We start from the raw sequence: 18,900 nt of genomic DNA, 5'->3' as shown, positions 1-18,900 counted from the left end.
TCCTTGGGTTCAGATCGGAGTCAGCTTCAGGCTCAGAAACTGCTGAGAAATTAGGCAAACAAAAGAGACCGCTCAGAGTGGCCAGAAGTCGCCCGAACGCCTTGTCGCGCCCCTTCCTTTCTCCGGGTTGGGGACTGGCCACTTGTGGGGCGGGGAGAGGGCGCCCGAGCCGGCGGGGTCCCGGCTGCGCAGCTCGGGCCGAAGAGTTGGCGGCCTGTTGTGTAAGCCTCAGTCCTTGTTTTCCCGGCCTGGCTCGTTGTGAAGCCGGACACATCCACCCTTGGACTCGATTCAGGAGGCTGCTGCTTTTCTCTTTGCCCCTCTTGGAATTTCTGAATTTTTGAAAACCCAGTGGCCCGGGAGGAGGAGGAGGAAGAAGGAAGGGGCAGATCTACAGAGGAATGTGAGAGCCTCCCAAAGCCAGAGCAGCCAGAGAGACGCAGCCCTGCCTGGGTTTCTGGAACGGTGGTTTCCGAGTGGTTCTCTTCTATTTTAGAACGTTGTTCCAGTGGAAAGTGTCGAATTCTTGCCCTCGCAGAGCTGGTTTCTCCGGGTCACTTGACATTTCTTCTGGGAGTGGAAGGAGGGAGAGATTCCCCTCACTCTTGCAGGGGCTCCCAAGGGAGGAGAGGAGAACTATGGACGTGAGCCCTCCCTTCTGACAGGCATGTGCCGGGAAACCCGATAGGGCAGTTTCTAGGCCATGGACATTACTCTGAAGAGAGTGAGGCTGGACAGCATTTGTGGGTGCTGAGACCACACCTTAGGGGCTGAGAGACTTAGCTGTGTGACAGGCATTGGGTTGCTAGTGCACTCTTGGATACCCCTGTTGTGGGAAGGACCCCTCCTTCCCATCTTTCTCTACTACTCAGCCCAGCCATGGCACTGAAAGGCCGAGCCCTCTATGACTTCCACAGTGAAAACAAGGAGGAAATCAGCATCCACCAGGATGAGGACCTGGTCATCTTCAGTGAGACCTCGCTGGATGGATGGCTGCAGGGACAGAACAGCCGTGGTGAGACGGGGCTCTTTCCTGCCTCTTATGTGGAGATCATTCATTCTGGCTTCAGCATCAACCATACTGACTACTCCAGCAGTCCTGCAGGCTCTCTGAGCACCCAGGTGAGCTTCTATGACAGCCCCAGTGTGGCCAGCCCGGCCAGGAGTGGTGGGGGTAGTGGCTTCCTCTCAAACCAGGGCAGCTTCGAGGATGATGATGATGATGACTGGGATGACTGGGACGACGGATGCACAGTGGTGGAGGAGCCACGGACTGGTGGATTGGGCACCAACGGGCACCCCCCACTCAACCTCTCCTACCCTGGTGCCTACCCCAGCCAACACATGGCCTTCCGGCCCAAACCACCCCTAGAGCGGCAAGACAGCCTGGCGTCTGCCAAGCGAGGCAGTGTGGTGGGGCGCAACCTCAACCGTTTCTCGTGCTTTGTGCGCTCTGGAGTGGAGGCCTTCATCCTGGGTGATGTGCCCATGATGGCCAAGATCGCGGAGACATACTCCATTGAAATGGGCCCTCGTGGCCCCCAGTGGAAGGCGAACCCCCACCCATTTGCCTGCTCCGTGGAGGACCCCACCAAACAGACCAAGTTCAAGGGCATCAAAAGCTACATCTCCTACAAGCTTACACCCACCCATGCTGCCTCACCTGTCTATAGACGCTACAAACACTTTGACTGGCTCTATAACCGCCTGCTACACAAGTTCACTGTCATCTCAGTGCCCCACCTGCCTGAGAAGCAGGCCACCGGCCGCTTCGAGGAGGACTTCATTGAGAAGCGAAAGCGGCGGCTCATCCTCTGGATGGACCACATGACCAGCCACCCTGTGCTCTCCCAGTATGAGGGCTTCCAGCATTTTCTCAGCTGCCTGGATGACAAGCAGTGGAAGATGGGCAAACGCCGGGCAGAGAAAGACGAGATGGTGGGTGCCAGCTTCCTGCTCACCTTCCAGATTCCCACAGAGCACCAGGACCTACAGGATGTGGAGGACCGTGTGGACACCTTCAAGGCCTTCAGCAAGAAGATGGATGACAGTGTCCTGCAGCTCAGTACCGTGGCATCGGAGCTGGTGCGGAAGCATGTGGGGGGCTTCCGCAAGGAATTCCAGAAGCTGGGCAGTGCCTTTCAGGCCATTAGTCATGCCTTCCAGATGGACCCCCCCTTTAGCTCCGAGGCTCTCAACAGCGCCATTTGTCACACGGGCCGTACCTATGAAACTGTCGGCGAGATGTTCGCCGAGCAGCCCAAGAATGACCTCTTCCGCATGCTCGACACACTGTCTCTCTACCAGGGCCTGCTCTCCAACTTCCCTGACATCATCCACCTACAGAAAGGTAGGAAACCCTTCCTGAGTCTGGCTGTCTGCTGGCACTGGGGATACGGGGAAGGCCTGGGCAGAATGGAGCAGCTCATCCAGTCTTTCTGTCCATCTCAATCACTGATTCCACACGTGTGTTGAGTATCAACTTTGTGGCAGGTGCTTTTCTCGGTTCAGGGATATTGTTGTGGCCGGGCCCGGTCCCTGTACTCATGGAGTTCATTGTTTTCCTTCTTGTTAGCTCATTCATTTTCTCTGTTTCTATCTCATTTACTCATTTACCCATCTGCATTGAGCCCCTTCAAGGTAGCAGGCTGGGTTCTGGGAACACAGAGATGACTGAGCCGCAGGCCTTGCTCTCGAGGAGCCCGTGGGCTCATGGAGGACTCAGACCCAGACCCAGATAACAAGAGCACAAAGTGCGGGCCCGTCTTCCCACTCCTTACAAGATCACCTCCTACCTTTGCAGCTTTGGAGCCTGTTCTCACCATGGTGTATCTTGTCTGTGAGCTTCCTGTCTGCGTGTGGGAGGATCTCTGTCCCCCTTTGGCAGACGAAGGAGCTGGTGTCCACAGAAGAGTTTGCACAGGGAGTTTGTGGCCCAGCTGGGACTGTCCCTTCCTCCTGCTACCTCCCCAAGGACATGTCCATGTTGGCTGCCTCCCAAGCCTGGCCTGTTTTCAGTTCTCATGACCCTCTATGCAGGGAGGGACAGGATGGGCCCTTGCCTGTTACTGCTGGGACTGTCAAGGAACTGCCAAGGAAATGACTCCTCCCGGGTTACACAGGGGCACTGGGCTGGGCTTGGCAGGGGAGTGGAACCAGGGGTCCAGGGCAGTGCCCACATGGCCCATCCAGCCCCCACTGCCAGAACTTGGCTTCTCTTCTTGTGTGAAGAGTGAGTTAGGGGCTTACCCAGCAGGTGGCTGAGTCCTGGAGACAACAGGGAGGACAGATGTCAGGAGAGAGGTGTGGTCCTCCCTGGGGCTGCTTGGTAACTCAGGAAGAACGTCTGCAGGGCGTGGGGCTGGCTCCCTGGCCCCTAGGCCCTGAGGTCAGGCCTGGCTTGGTGTAGAGTTTTACTCTGGGTGGGGCCAGGAGACAGGCCTCTGGACTGAGCCTGGCGGACAGCAAACCTCCACCCCCTCCCCTAGTACCCAGGAGAGGCCGGGGTAAGCCAGTCCTGCTCTCTTTTACCAGGAGGCTGCCTTCTGGAACTTCTCTGGCTCCCAGCCTCCTTTCTCCTCTCATTTCTTCTCCTCTTTCTTTCTTCTCTGCCCTTGTTTCCTCATCTCCACCTTCCTTCCTCCTCCTTTCAGCTCCAGGAGACATAAGGCCTAAGTTCTAGTCTTGGCTCTACCCTCAATTTGCTGTGTGTCCCTGGAAAGGCTTTTGCCTCTCGGCCTGAGTTTCTGGATCTATAAAACAGAGGAGAAGGTCCCAGTGAGCTCTCAGGACTTTAAGGAAGGGGGCGGAAAGGGACTCCTGGGGAGGATCTGGTCCAGAAGCAGAAAGATGCCTTATCTGGCTCTGAGCTCTGGGACGGGGGTAGGGCAGGGGAGGTGGCTGGGGTAGCTGGGGGCCCACTGGGGCAGGTGTCTCTCTGTGAGGAAGTGGAGCCACACACTGCGCCAGGGCCTAGGAAAGCTGGTTCAACCAGCTCCTTGGATGGCGTGTTCTGTGTGGGCAGCAGAGGGCGGGGGCACAGTGATTAAACAGCTGTCCCCGGTGCAGTGGCTGGGGACCCTCACCTGGGGCAGAGCTGAGGGCAGGAAGGCAACCCCATGCCCAAGGCACCCTGGGCTCCCAGGCTTGCATTGAGGCAGGAGGGAGTGAAGCCAGATTGGCCTTTTTCCGTAAGGCAGGGAGACAGAGCTGAAGGAGACCATTTCTGAGTCTCCATTTGAGGTGTTTCTAGGAGTCAGGGGCCACCGTCCTCTGGGCTGATGCATTCAATGAAGCAGAGGCCAGTCCACCTTCCCTCACCTGGAGCAGCCCTCCGTAGGCCAAGTCCTCTTGGGCTTACTCTAGGTTCGGGCTCTGCACTGCCCCTCCCAGGCCTGTGGTCTAGGGCAAGTTAGGGAGGGAACTTGGAATCTGGCTAAGGCAGAACTGTCATGTTTTGGGGACTACAGCCTGACCGGGGGAGGGGGTGTTGGCCCTATCCGTGGAGCCCTTCTCAGAGGAAGGAGCAGGACATTTGGGTCCTGGGTCCCGGGATTCTGTCCAGCCTGTCCAGACATCTGAATGGACGGTGAGGGGGTGGGAGAGACAGTGGGGGTAAGTCAGTGGGAGGCCCAGGTGGGGAGTCAGGAGACTAGGGTTTGGATAGATTTTGCCTCTGAGGTAAACTTGGGAGAGTTTTCTCCCCTCAGTCTCCATGTTAGTAAGATGGTAGTTGGAGCCTGGTTGGAGCTGAGATGAGGCCCACCAGCCTGGTCTGCCCACTGGCCCAGCCCCTGGAATCCAGTCTGGGGGTCTCCTAAAAGAATGGCGACCATATAATTAACTCTCAAAACCAGGGCACTTTGGGGGATGAAAAGGGGTCCTAGTAATAGTTATCTGGGACAACCAGGGGAAAGTGACTGTCCAGGGCAAGCCAGGACCTATGGTCCCCTTGCTGAGATCCAGCAAGGGCAGGGCTCGGTGGTGAGGCTCATGACAAGTCAGGAGTCCAATGTGATCACCTCCATCCTACAGATGAGGCACAGTGAGGTTAGCTGAAGTGCAGAGCAGGAATTGGAGCCCAGGTGTGTCTGACTCCACCCCAGGATGTTTCTACTGTGCCAGGCAGAGGGGAAAGGGGCTCCCCAAGGGATGGACAGCTGGGGTAGATGAGCCAGAAGGGGAAAGAGGAAGGAAGGAGGCGAGGGCGCTCCAGCACGAAGTCCGCTGGCATCCTCAGTGGACTAGAGGCAGGCCCAAGACCACAGAGCACCCATGGAGGGGTGATGAGCTCACAGCTTGGCCAAGGCAAAGTGGCTCTCGCAGGGGCCAGCTTTTGCCTGGGGGACAGGTGGGTCTAGCCTCTGTGGGTTCTGAGCTATCTTCCAACCCTTCCTCTAGCTCTCCTTCTAGGTGTCCATCAGCAGAGAGAATGATACTGCCATGAGCCCCCAGTGGCTAGTGTTTGCTGTGAGCTCATGGATAGAAAAGCAGTCTGCACACCGGAGCACAGAGCGTCTGAGCTCTTATTCTATGTCAGGTGAGGTCCTGAGTACTTTATACAGATGATAGTATAGTTCAGTTAAACCTCAACTATACTATAGGGCGGGTACTATTACTATCCCATTTTACAGATGTAGAAACTAAAGCAATGTATTGTTGTGAGCAGTTGTCAGCATCACGTAGATGTGATGTGTAACCCGTCTTGTTTGACAGTGGGGACATCTGCAGTCCAGTTGAGAACAGTGGTTTGCTAGAGGTGATACAGCTGGGACTAGGACTCAGACTTCTTGCCCCCAACCTGGGATGGGTGGTAACTACCTCCAAGAGGTAGGAGCAAGATGGATTGAGGTGGGAGCTTAGGGAATATGCCTGGGACCCTGAGACTCTGCAGCTGGTGGACTCCAACCCTCCTCCTCTCCCTATTCCTGGGACCCAGCCCACAGAAGAACTGCTGAGGCAGGAAGCTCCTCTGGGTCCTCAGCTCTCAGAGTTTTAAGTGGTTTTAGGGAGGATGCCGGACAGGCCTGACACTGACTCCCAGCCTGTCGAGTGGGGCGTATTAGTGTTAGCTGGTCCTGTCCCCAGAACTGAGTCACAGGGTAGAGAGGTGATGGACAGCGTGGGGCCTCTGCCTCCCCGACCTCTGCAGCCTTTGCCCCCCATCTCTGGCCCCCTGTCTGTCTATGAAACCTAGCAATTACAATAGTTTCATTCCTACTCTTTGGGCCTCAGTCTGTCCATCAACAAAAGGGGCCTTTCCTTCTTCCAAGGCCATGGGCAGAAAAGCCCCTCTGAAGTATCAATAGACACCTCCTGCACCCAGACTTTCTCAGGCAGGTGGAATCCAGGCTAGTTCAGTGTCTCCCCTTCAGCTAGGTCCCTTTTGCTGAAGCTTAACTCCAGTTTCTTTGTCCCCCTGTTTTCTACCTTTCTTATTATGGTCCTTCCTCCCCCTTGGGACCTTCTTGAATCCCTGTTTCCATTGCTGGGGGCCACACACATATGCCTGGAGGACCTGGCATGGGCTCCCTGCAGCAGAAGTGGTGTCCACCCTCAGCTGTGGAGGGCCAGGCATCCCCCACTAATGGAACAGGAAGGGAGGCCCTAGGCAAGTCCCTGCCCTCTCAGCGCCTCTGCTTCCTTTGTGTAGTGGTGGGGTGGGGTTGGGTTTGGGGTTGAATGGCTGATCTCTAGGGCCTCTCCAGCTCTGAAGTCTCTTACTAGGCTCCATCCTGGGCCTTGGGGTGGTCTGTTGCTACGGAGCAGGAGACAAAGGTGGCGGAAGGACTGAGTGGCTGGTAGTGACTGCAGATTTCTTTTGGGTGCTGTGTGAGCAGCACTAGAGATTCTCCACACTTGATTCTGTCTGCCTGAAATGACAATTAGACATGCGCTTGCCAACTGACATGGGTGCTACCTCTTCTAAAGGCATCCAGAGTTATTTCTAGCATGTAGAGCCCTGGGTCTGGCATATCGTAAGTGCCCAATAAATGCATTTTGAATGCATATGACAACCTCAGTGACGGTAAAATGAATACTATCTAGAAGGCCCTCAAGGGCCCTCCTTAAAGGAGAAGGGGAAAGCGTGGATAATGCGCTTGCCATTGTGAGCAGGGGATGCTTTTGAAATGCTCAGGGACTGCTGTCCTTCACACCAACCCTGCCCACCTCCTTAATCTTCTTTGCACAGGGGATTTCCTGCAGCCCCTCAAGGAATGAGTGCCAGGCACAGGCAAACTGCCTCCTCTTCGCAGCAGCTGTCCCCACTGGCTTAAAGGCAGAATTAGTCAAGTGTCTTTTAACTCAGAACTGAAATTCACTTACCAGTAGCTTGTTTATTTATTCGGATTCTTCCAAAATGGGTCCCCTGCCCAGGTTTATCCCTGCCCCCACCCCCAGCTGTCACCCATTTATTACAACAGTGTCTTGCAGCCCCCTGGGGGCTGGTGTGAGGAGGGGCAGGACCTGTATGTGGGGGAGCACACCAGGTGGCCTTTGAAGTGCTGTTTTAGATTCAGCATTGTGATGGGAGTGGGGGTGGAGCCAGGGGAGAGTGAGATGGGGGAGGCATTCTGCCTGGGGGCACTGGGGAGGCTCCTGTGTAGAAGTGGCACCTGATCAGGGGCCTTGAATTATGAATAGGAATACAGCAGGCAGAGGTATGAAGGTAGGAAAGAGCAGGGTAAGTTTGATCAACATGGGATCATTGTGGAATGTGTGCAGGGGCCAACTCCCAGAGGGCCTCCCAGGCCAGACGAATGGGCCTACCCTCATCTGCAGGCAGTGGGGAGCCAGGGAAGGTGCCCAGCTTGGGGGACCTTTTCAGGCACTGCAGAGAACCTCTCAGAGGCTGAGACCAAGGGCAGGGAGACTATGGGTGGACTCTTGTAGCAATCCAGTGAGGGGCAGGGTTGAATCAGTTCAGGAGACATGTATCAGGATCTGCAGTGGGCCAGGCCTTGTTCTGACTGGTGGGGTACAGGGCCTGTCCTCATTGAGCTCATAGGCCAGAGGGAGGCAGTCAGAGAAACCACAGGGTGCTAAGAGCTGTAATAGAGAGAATCCCAGAGAACCTGGGAGCATCGGGAGGAACCTAACACAGTGGGGTGCAGGGAGGCTTTCCTGGAGAAGGTGATGTTTGAGCTGAATTAGGAGCCAGCATGAGAGATGATGAGGCCAGTGGTGGGTAAGGACAGAAACAGCCCAGTTCTGGAAATAAATACATCTGGTTAGGTGTGGGCTGCTGGTGGTGCTGCAGGTTTGGAGGGAAGATGGTATGTCCGGTTTAGGATATGCTGATGTTGAGGGTCTAGGGGACGTTCTGGTGGAGACACGAAGGAGGCTGTATCATGGGTCAAGAGTTTGGGAGTGAGGTCTGAGTCGAGCTAATGAGGGGGTTATCTGCTCTCGAGGGGGCTCAAGGAAGGTGCAGAGAGTGAATGGAGGAGACCCAAGCCCTAACCTGCCTGTCCTCTGCTCTGCCTGTGCCAGGCGCCTTCGCCAAGGTGAAGGAGAGCCAACGCATGAGTGACGAGGGCCGCATGGCGCAGGATGAGGCAGATGGCATTCGCAGGCGCTGCCGTGTGGTGGGCTTCGCCCTGCAGGCTGAGATGAATCACTTCCACCAGCGCCGTGAGCTCGACTTCAAGCACATGATGCAGAACTACCTGCGCCAGCAGATCCTCTTCTACCAGCGGGTGGGCCAGCAGCTGGAGAAGACCCTGCGCATGTATGACAGCCTCTGACCATGTGCACTTGGCCCCCTCCCCACCCCCGGGCCAAGTTGCCGCAGCGCACCCCTCTCCAGACTGGGTGGGGGTGGGGGAGGTAAGCAGCCTGTCCCTCTTCCTGGGAGAAGGGGCTCTCAAGGAGTCATGGGTACCCTGGGGAAGTCCCCTGCTGCATAGAGCTGGGGCACAGCAGGGGTGAGAATGTAGTGGGAACCCTCCAGATTGCTGGTCAGTCCCTTAAGGCCAGGCCAAGGTTTTAGCCTTCCCTAGAGCCTGTAGTGCTTGCTCACCCAGCCACCACCCCTTTGTCCATTCAGCAGACACTGAGGCCTGCTGTGGCCCTCGGTCAGATGTTGGGCACCCAGGGCTGAGACATGCCTGCCCTTGAGAAGTCCCCAGGCATGGTGGGGGTCAGACACAGAAATGGACAAAGTCAATGCAGTATGACAGATGATTAAATAAAGGGCTCCTGAAAGCTCCCGGAAGGGACCATAGCATTCTGCTGGCCGGGGAAGACTCCACAGAGTAGGTGGTATTCAAGCAGTGTCTTGAAGAATGACAAAGACCTGCCAGACAGTAAATGCGGAGAAAGACATTCAGGGGAGAGGAACAGCATGGGCAGAGGTGTGGAGGCATGAAAACATCTTCCTTTTCTCTCCCTTGCTTTTCTTGAGAGCCAGTCTGATGCCCCCTCTGTGGGGATTCTGGCCAATGTGGTAGGGCTCTTCCTCACTCCCAGGTCCTGGGCTTTCCCTGCCCCACCCCATCCTCTGCAGGAGGGGCTGCAGGCCAGCTCCCTCCTGTGGGCCTCTGCTCCCCTCCACTGCCGAGCCCCTCTCTTCCCCTTGGTTAGAGGATCATGAGCCTTCTTCCTCCCTGGGCTCAAGGTGCTGAGAGAAGCCTTGGGCCCCAGAGCCTCAGTGGCACCTTCCTGAGTGGTGACTCTCAAAAGTTACCGATAGTAGAGTTCATCGGCCATAGCTCCCCACACTCCAAGCAGGCCCAGACCCCAGGCTCCCAGGGTCCTTGGCCTCCATGCTACTATGAATCCTTCCCTGAATCCTTCCTGTTACACAGTGAGAACCTAAAGGGAGAAAGATGGGATCTTCTTGCCTACCTGTCCCAGGGATTCCAAGCCCACCTGCCCTCAGCCGGCCTCACTGTGATGCGAGCCCTTGTTCCTGGTCACATTGTGCTATCTCTGACCTATGTTTACATCCTTAAGGGGTTACTGCCTCCTGCCTGCCCAGGCCAGGGTGTGGTCCAACGGCATGTTGGGGGGAGCTCACTCGTGCCACTCCCCTCCCCTCCACCCCTGGGAGGCCATGGTCTGCTCTTGGCTGTTGCTGCTTGAATCTTTTTTTTTTTTCTTTCTTTTTTCTTGATAAACCTTTTACAATTAAGATAACAGAAGCATGACTTTTTCTGTTTGGATTTTGGAAGGGATGAGGGTGGGGGACGGATAGAACCCTAATTGCTCCTGGGAGCCATCCAACCAGATTCTGAGGTCGTGGTGGGAAAACTTCACAACAAAACCCCAAAAGTTGGGCCGGCCCGGTGGCGCACTGGAGAGTGCACCACTTGGGAGCGTGGCGGCACTCCTGCCGAGGGTTCGGATCCCATGTGGAGACCGGTTCCCGCTCACTGGCTGAGTGTGGTGCGGGCGCAACACCGAGGGTTACGATCCCGTTACCGGTCAGTAAAAAAGACAAAAAGGAAAAAAAAAAAAAACCTCAAAAGTTGCGGGGAGGGCTGTGCTGGTGGGATGAGCTAGAAGTGGCCACAGACACCCCCCCATCTGGATGCACTCACTGCCCAGACCTCACTCTCCTCATCTGAAAAATGGGTGGAGGCCTGCCCAGGGGTTTGGCAGTGCTGCTCCGGGAGGTAGGACTGAGGATTGTATGAGGAAGGGATGAGCGGCTGTGCCCCAGGACAGTCTAATAGTCAGATGGTTCCTCTCTCCAGGGAGCCATGTCCTGGCCTTGCCCCTGGAAAGCCCCAGTCCAGGGGCGGGGAGGGGGAGACTCAGGAACTGTGTCCTTCCTACATGCCCAGCCCTGTAGGGGCTCCCATGTTGGAAACTGGAGAGGACCCTGGTTGTGTCCTTGCTGGTGCCCCAGTCTGGATAAACAGGAATTTGTTCATCTATGGAGGAGAAAAAGAGTACTGGCCGAGACATGGTTCTCCTTCAGAGGCAATGGGGACTTGGCGGAGGGAGGGCTTCTGGGGCCCGGGCCGCCAGGGAGGACTTTGGCCAGGCCAGGGACTGGGAGATGGAAAAGGGCCAACAGGTGCAGTGGGGAAGGGGTGGGAAGGGCTCCCCGTTCAGGGCAAATTGTCCTCAGAGGAACTTCTGGAATGGGTCCTCTGGCCCTGTGTCAACATTAGGTCACATTTGGGACTTTCTGAGGAATTTTCCTCTCCTTCCTCCCTGCCCTCCTTCCTTCATTTTCAACCTATCTGAGGAACTTACCCCCCTTAATCTCGCCTCTGCTCTGACCTCCATGTGGCCTTCTGCAGAGGGAACTCTGAGTACAGGGGTCCCCTTCCCAAAGCCTAGTCTGAGAAGTCAGGGAATGCTCCTCATAAGCCACAGTGCCTGGAAAGTCCCTTGTTAATGTTCCTGCCCTGGGGAACAGTATTGCCCTCTTGTGTCCCTTCCGTGAGAGGCAGCCACCTCCCATGCCTCCCATCCTCAGAGGGAAGCCATCAGTATGACACTTTTCTCAGGAGGGGCTTGGACCTAGGAGAAGAATCAGAAAGTGACATTTTGGGGTGGGCCGGGCCTGCTGTAGACATCCTGAGGTCTCTGGGCTGGGGCAGATGTATGTGGGGGGCAGGGAGGATGTCATGGTGCCCCTGTCCAGGGTTTCTTTCTATCTGTCTGTGGATTGGGGTGCTGGGAGAATTTGGGATTGTTCTGGGCTGGTTGGAGCCCCTCTCAGCAGGGGATTGGGGGACCAGGGTGGGGGGCATCCTGGTGGTGGCAAGGCCTGCTGGCTGGCCTCAGTCACATACCAGGCAGATGTTCCAGACTGAGCTGGGCCCAGCTGCCTCCAGTTTTCTCCCTGACTTGGAGAGGAGTGGAAAACAAGGCTTCTCTTTCTGCCCTGGGCAACTACCAGGACCTGGTGGTGGGGGTGGGGGACCCCGATCCCCAAACTTGGCCCAGCCTGGAAATGGAGTCTGTTTTGTGGCCACACCTGGCCATGTACATGCACTGTGCTCATGTATTTGCACCCCAGCCACACTGCCATACACTGTGACACATTCACGGTCACACTTGGCACATCCACACATGCATTGCTATCCGTTCACAGCCATCAGTCTCAGCCACTTTGTCACACACAGCCACACCACAGTCCCATGCACATGTACAATGACACACACTCATGTGTACATAGCCACAAAGACACACATGCACAAAGGTGTCACAAGCATAGTGGCGCCTGGACTGCACCTGCACCACCTCCCAGGTCCCCAGCCCAACTTATCAGAAATTCAGCAGAACTTTGCAGGATGAGCAGTCCTGGGAGGTACGTCCCTGAGGGGGGCTAGAGCAAGTCACAAGCATCACACACAGGCATGCACCCGAGAGGTCTGCGTGTGCAGCTGCGACCACCTGACACCACCAAAATCAATTCCTCATTGTGCAGATGGGAACCTGAGGCCTAGGGAGCAGCGGTGGTGGCTGGCCACATCACCCAGCAGGGTGGGGATATTCTGGGGCCAGAGCCCAGCTCTGGGCAGGCTTTGTGGCCTGGCCCTGTCCACCCCTGGGCTGGTCCCCAGGGCCAAGCTGCCTCAGAAGGCCTCAGGCTGAACCCCCCCGCCCAACAAAGCTCCAGGCATCTCCCATCTCTCAAGCTAAAGCTGAGCTGTAGTGTTCTTGAGAGCAGAAGCCAGGATGCGGTGGGCAGGGCCTGGGCCTTGGCAGGAGGAACATTCCTGCACCGTCTCCTCCCCAAGCATGTGAAGACTGGGCCCGCCCTGCCCGCTTGCCTGCTGACTCAGGCCTCCAGGAGCCAAGCCCGCCTGGCTCCCCAACCCATCCCAACCTGCTTCCCCACCAGTTTGACCCCAGTTCCTCTCTCTACTGGCTGGGGCAGGAGGAGATGGTGAGCTCTGGCAAGGAGACCATGGGGAAAAATCAAAATTCACCTCCCCCGGACATAGCTCAGAAGGGCTGATTGTGAAATCCACTCCCAGGGTTCAACATAAATTAACACAAACCTTTTTTCTTTGGTTTGGTTTTGTTAGTCAAACCCCAGCGTGGCCCAGTCTGTTTAAAAAGCAGTGTGTCACATAGCTGTGGCCTCTTTGGTCTGCACGACAGTCCTGGTAGGCATCATTATTCCGTTTCACAGATGAAGAGACTGAGGTTTGGCCACAGGGAAGAGGGCACCTGCCTAGGATCACACGGGGTGGCTGTGGTGGGGCTGGACTGGAACTCAGCTCTCTGCCTTCACTTCTTAAAGTCACACCGATGAACTTATGTAGTTCCAAAGGAAGAGGGGGTGGCTAATCTCCACTCGAGAGATGCAAAAGAATGGCGAATCCACCTGCTGAAATGTGAGGGGGTTTGAGTAGGTTGAGTCCCCCCAGCCCCCAGGGATGAAGAGTCTGAAGACAGCATTGCACGGTGACGTCCGCAGTGACTCAGGAACTCCGTTTACACATGAACACGTGTGAGGAACATAACTTCATTTTTTTATGTCTGACCCACATTTCTTCTCTTTTGCTTCCTCCCCCATCCCCCCACGTGAGGTTACAGGATAATTTCGGATCGATTTGGGGACCCCTCCTTTCCCCAGGGATGTGTAGTTTACACATGAACACGTGTGAGGAACATAACTTCATTTTTTTATGTCTGACCCACATTTCTCTTTTGCTTCCTCCCCCATCCCCCCACGTGAGGTTACAGGATAATTTCGGATCGATTTGGGGACCCCTCCTTTCCCCAGGGATGTGTGTAAGTTTTGGGGATGGCATATTTGAAGACCTCAGGCAGGCCCTGGGCACTTTGGATTTCAGAGGCTAAATCCCACCTATTAAAATTTGCCTGCATTCCACATTAAAGTGTGCAGTTTACTACTTGACAATGTCTTGCTTTGTAGATATTTAAACTATTAATTTTGATTTTGCCTTTTTCTTTTCATGCTCTTCTCCCTACCTGCCCCTCCCCCCACCCCTACCTGCAAACATTGTCATGGGCTGCAGAACTTCTGGACCCTGGTGTGGGGCCTGTAGTGCCCACCATGGTCCTGGTCAGCATCGGGCTCTCTGATCATCTCCCCTGCCTCCTGCCTTCCCTTGATGCCCATCCTGAGGCTCTGTGGGTCTGGTTCTTTCTCTGCTCTTGGACACTCAGGACCAAGGGACTGTCAAAGGAAACTCCCATGGCCTGTGGGCCCCTTTGGGGCTCATGGCCATCATTCCACAATTAAGCACAGGGACTTCTGGGGGGCTGTTTAGACACCCTGTACAACCCTTGCTTATCTGGGGTCTGGCTGCCTTCTTGGGGTTCTACCTGGGAAGGGGGTGTAAATCCCACTGCTCCTGGATCTCCCAACTGCTCCGGGGTGTCTACCCTCCCCAGTGCAGGGCAGCACTGTGATGGACACTGGGTGGCCGTTATCTTACAACCACCCTGTGTGCAAGATTATCAACATCAGACGAGGAAACGGGCCCAGTGAGGGGGGGTGTAAGATGGTACCCAGGCCTGGGCCACTTGTGCCAAGAGGCAAATGCTGATGCCCAAGGCAGGAGTTGGAGGCAGCTGGGGACTCGCTGCCATTTGGTGGGAGTGCTCTGGGCAGGGGGAGTGTGAGGCTCCACCATACACAGCTCTGCTTCCCCCCAAATTGCAATAGGCCCTGGCTCCTTGCCCTCAATCACCCAGAGGCAGGACTGCGGAGGGGCTGAGCCAAGTGCTGATCCTGCCCACTTCGCATTTGCTGTAGGGGTGTTTCTTAACTCTGCTGTGTTTCTGTTTCTCTGTTTGTAACTGGAGGTCCAGATGGCTGTTAGGAGGGTTACATGAGCAGAATATATCAGCTGGACAGTGCCTGCAGAGTGAGTGCTCAGAGAGGAGTAGCTGGGATGGTCAGCCTCTGAGCAGAGAGCAGCCCTGGAGGGAGGCGGAGCCAAGAATATTGGCACCCCCACTTCAGAGATGCAAACACTGATTGGGCAAGCCCTTTAAGGCCACACAGTGGGTGGATGGCAGAGCTGGGCCTGGCCTCAGGTCCCCAACCGCCCCCAGACTTCAAGCCTTACTCTGTGTTGCCACATTGTCTCCATGGGGAGCAGACTCCTTGGGGCCTTCCTGTCAATGGTATTTGTCAGGCCAGGGCAGGAGGGGTCCATTGGGCCACTGGCTGTCACATATACCAATGCATACAGCACAGCATAGGCTGAAGAGTTAAGAGACCAGACTCACACCCTGAGTGAGTCTTTGGATGACCTCAGGCAAGGTCATCGCTCAGTCTCAGTTGTCCCATCACTAAAGTGATGGTTATCATGATTACACAGGGCCACGAGTTCGTAAGTGTGGGCTCTGGCACTACCTGGGGTGTACAGTCTCCTCAAAGCCACACAGGCCAGCCAAGCAAGGGTGGGCCTGAGTGCAGAGCAGCTAGCATTTTTTTCAGTCCTACTGTGTGCTGGGCACTGGGCTAAGTGCTTGCTATGGGTTACCTCATTGCCCATGACTGTGTCTGGAAGGCAAGAACTCCTGATGCCAACATTTTCCAGCAGACAGCGGCCCAGAGGCATTGAGTCACTCGTGCGAGATTGCACAGCTGCGAGTGGCAGGCCTGGGCTGAGGTCTGCCTGCACATGGAGCTGTGCCTTTTCCGCTACACCAGGCTGCCTTACAAAGCTGGCAGGCTGGGCAGGGCAGGGCCACTGTCCTGTGATGTGATGCAACTGTGCTGGGAATTGAGGGGAATAGGGAGGGAGAGGGGCAGATGGGCCACATAGAGGGGGGCAGGTGGCTGGTGTGCCTTCAAGTCAGTGGGTGGAAGGGCAAAGGGCTTGGCCCACAGAGAGTACTGAGCAAATATTTGTGGAGTGATAATTTTCTGTTGGGCCTCAGGCTGGGGCGTGGGAGCAGGACTTGGCCATGGAGGAGGGGGCTGGACAGGCGGGGCCCTGAGCAGGGAGTTGGGGGCAGGGACAGACTCTGGTGTCTGAGAAGAATTGATTCAGGAGCTTCCTTGTTCTAGGGACCAACATGGGGGCAGGGAGCAGTAAGAATTGGCAAGAAAATGCTGAGACTGGGGGTCCTGTGAGTACCAAGGCTGAACTGGAGGGGAGGAAGGATGGGGCTCTGGTCCCGGGGCTTCAATGGGGGTGGGGCAGGCAAATGTGGGTGACAGAGTCTGCCTGCACCTGGTACCCAGAGTGTGTGTATCCACCTATGTGGCTGCTGAGTGCTGTCAGTGTGTGCACCTGTGCCTGCCTGTATGACCCTGTGGTGGTGCTCAGTGCCTGCAGTCATTGGGCCACACAAGCTCTTCCTTGGATTCCCCAGCCTGGAAAAGGCAGCACTTCTCACCCCAAAGCTCAGGCCCAGCCTTGGCATCATGCTTAGCTCTTCTTCTCTCACACCCCACATCCCATCCGTGAGCAAAGCCTCGTTAGCTCCTCCAAAGAGATCCCAAATCTGATGCTCTCATCACCTCGCCCCCTGGGTCCAAACCACTCAGCTTGCCAGGACTGTTGCAGTAGACTCCACGCTGCTCGTGTGCTCTCTCTCCTGCTCCCTGATGGTCTAAGAGGAGCCAAAGTGATCTTTTAAAACCATATTCTAAATCAAATCATGTCTTTCTCCTGCTTTCACCCTCCAGGGCTTCCTGCCATACTCAGGGTAGTTTCCAAACTCAAATCACAGCCCACGAGGCCCCTCTCTGATCTCACTTGGACTCCTCTTCCAAGTTTGCTCATACCTCAGGACCTTTGCATTTGCTGTCCCCTCTGTCGAGAATGTTCTTCCAGATATACATGTGGTTCTCACCTCGGTTAACTCAGGTCTCTGCTTAAATGCTGCCTCTTTGGAGAGGCCTTCCCTGACCATCGATCTAACGAGGCTTCCTAGTCTCTCTGTTTCCTCACAATTCCTTACTTTTCTTCATTTCACTGACAATGAACTGCCAATTATATATGTGTATGTATTTCACTTTTTGTTATGGAAAGTATCAAACATATACAAAAATAGAGAAACTAATATAATAGATCCCCATGCACCCATCTCTCAGCTTCAACAATTATCAACACCGGGCAGATATTTTACTCCTCCACATCCCTTGCTTTTCAGCAAACTCCAGATATCACACAGTCTCATCTGTGAATATTTCAGTGCAAAGGTTACATTTTATTTATTTATTTTTATTAGCATATTCATTATTACAAATCATAATTATTCTTTATGCCCTTTACCCGACAAATTACTCCCCAAACCCCCTCCCCAAAGGTTATATTTTAAATGTGTCTGTTTCTGGTCTGTCTCCCTCAGCAGAAAGCAGTCTACAGGAGAGTTGGTGTTTGTCTAGCTTTTACACTGTTGTGTCCCCAGTGTCCAGCACAGTGCCTGGCTCACAGCAGGGGACTTGGGAGGTCCGCATGGCTGTCCGCAGGTCTCTGGGGTGGGTGTGTGTACATTCTGGTTCACACACGACTACTGCTGTGCCAGTGAGTGTCTGCACATGCCTGTGTGCACGGCCGCATGTGGCAGGCCTGTAAATATGTGTGTGTGTGTGTGTGTGTGTGCACGTGTGTGTTGTGACAGCAGCTGGTGACTGAATGCGTGCCTCCTCCCTGACATCATCTCCCACACCCCCAAGACCCAATGACTTGTTCTGGGGAGTATTCTCTCTTTCTCAGCAGGGCATGGGCATGCAGGAGTGGAAGGGGGATGTGCACTGGCCCCTGCTCAGCCCTCTGAAGGGCTCAGAGAGCCTCTCCCTGTCCTACCTTGGCTAGCAGGAGGCCATGCTGTCCCCGCCAGCAAAGCAGGCAGCCTCCTCCCTCCCTGGCACGAGGGTAGTTGGGCGACTGAGGCCACTCAAGCTGGGGGCAAATGGCTGCAGAGTTCTGGCCCAGGGGCTCAACAGCACCCAAGTTCTACAGCTCAAAGCCTTGGCCCTGGAAGGCGGGCAATGGCGGATGACCATGCTGCCAGCCCAGCACGATTCCTTCCCAGGGCTACTCCCTATCAGCCCGGGGACTCCACAGTAGCTTCTCTCGGCCCGATCCCCAGAGCCCAAGTCCGCTCCCGGGGCCGGTCTCCTCATCCTCTTGCTCTGCATCTTCCTTCCCCCACCCCCTGCGCTGCCTTACGCTCGGCACTCCCCCTTCTACACAGCCCAGCCCAGACAGCTCATGTTTTGGTCCTTCCTGGGTCTACCCCTCCCACCCTGCCCTCTTCCACCTGGGCAGCAGGTTCCATGGTGCTCCTCTCTCTTGGGTCTCCATGACAAAGGCCCCTCCAGGGTGGGCCACTTGGTCCCTGCCTACCTCATCCCCAACTTCAGGAAGAGTCCTCCAAGTCAGTGGGGTGGGGTGGAGGCAGGAAGGTCACAGTGGGGCTGCCAGTTTCTCCTACCTAGAACTTGATCCCGTGCCACACACTTCACTCCCCACCATAGCCCACCAAAGGAGAGTGCCCCATGTCCCTCTTTGTCAGAGGGGGAATGCAGGCATTTGGCCTTCCAGGAGAAGGACTGAGCATTTGCTCAGCACCTACTCTGTGCTCTGCACTGTGATGGCTGTAATAAATTATGATAAAAACAATAAAGCCAACTTCTAACATTTATTAAGCACCTACAAAATATCACAGCCATTTGCTAGGCCATTTGATAATAAGAACCACTATAACAGCGCTAGTAATAATAGTCAACATTTATTGAGCATTTATTATGTGCCAGGGGCTGTTCTAAGAGCTTTGCTATAACTCTGACCCTTTGAAAAAAAGCTTTTTTCAGTTACACTATTTCTTTTTTTTTTTAAAGATGACCAGTAAGGGGCTGGCCCGGTGGCGCACTGGAGAGTGCGCTGCTTGGGAGTGTGGCGGTGCTCCCGCCGAGGGTTCGGATCCCATGTGGAGACCGGTTCCCGCTCACTGGCTGAGCGCGGTGCGGGCGCAACACTGAAGGTTGCGATC

At 55.3% G+C, this 18,900-nt stretch overlaps 1 protein-coding gene across 1 annotated transcript; it reads left to right on the top strand.

Moving 5' to 3' along the window:
* Positions 1-348: 348 nt before the first annotated feature.
* On the top strand, positions 349-10,135 carry SNX33 (sorting nexin 33). Its single transcript, XM_008586654.1, has 2 exons — positions 349-2,350; positions 8,494-10,135. The coding sequence occupies exons 1-2, from the start codon at positions 880-882 to the stop codon at positions 8,745-8,747; spliced, it is 1,725 nt and encodes a 574-aa protein (XP_008584876.1). The 5' UTR covers positions 349-879; the 3' UTR covers positions 8,748-10,135.
* Positions 10,136-18,900: the final 8,765 nt, after the last annotated feature.

This window comes from Galeopterus variegatus, unplaced genomic scaffold (assembly GCF_000696425.1).
Source record: "Galeopterus variegatus unplaced genomic scaffold, G_variegatus-3.0.2 Scaffold4068, whole genome shotgun sequence".
Taxonomy (NCBI): Eukaryota; Metazoa; Chordata; class Mammalia; order Dermoptera; family Cynocephalidae; genus Galeopterus; species Galeopterus variegatus.
The sequence above is the reverse complement of the archived record's forward strand: the minus strand, read 5'-3'. Positions and strand labels throughout refer to the sequence as shown.

Coding starts and splice junctions, on each gene's coding strand:
- SNX33 (XM_008586654.1), top strand. CDS start 880: ATGGCACTGAAAGGCCGAGCCCTCTATGACTTCCACAGTGAAAACAAG. Junction 2,351..8,493: donor CATCATCCACCTACAGAAAG/GTAGGAAACCCT, acceptor TGCCTGTGCCAG/GCGCCTTCGCCAAGGTGAAG.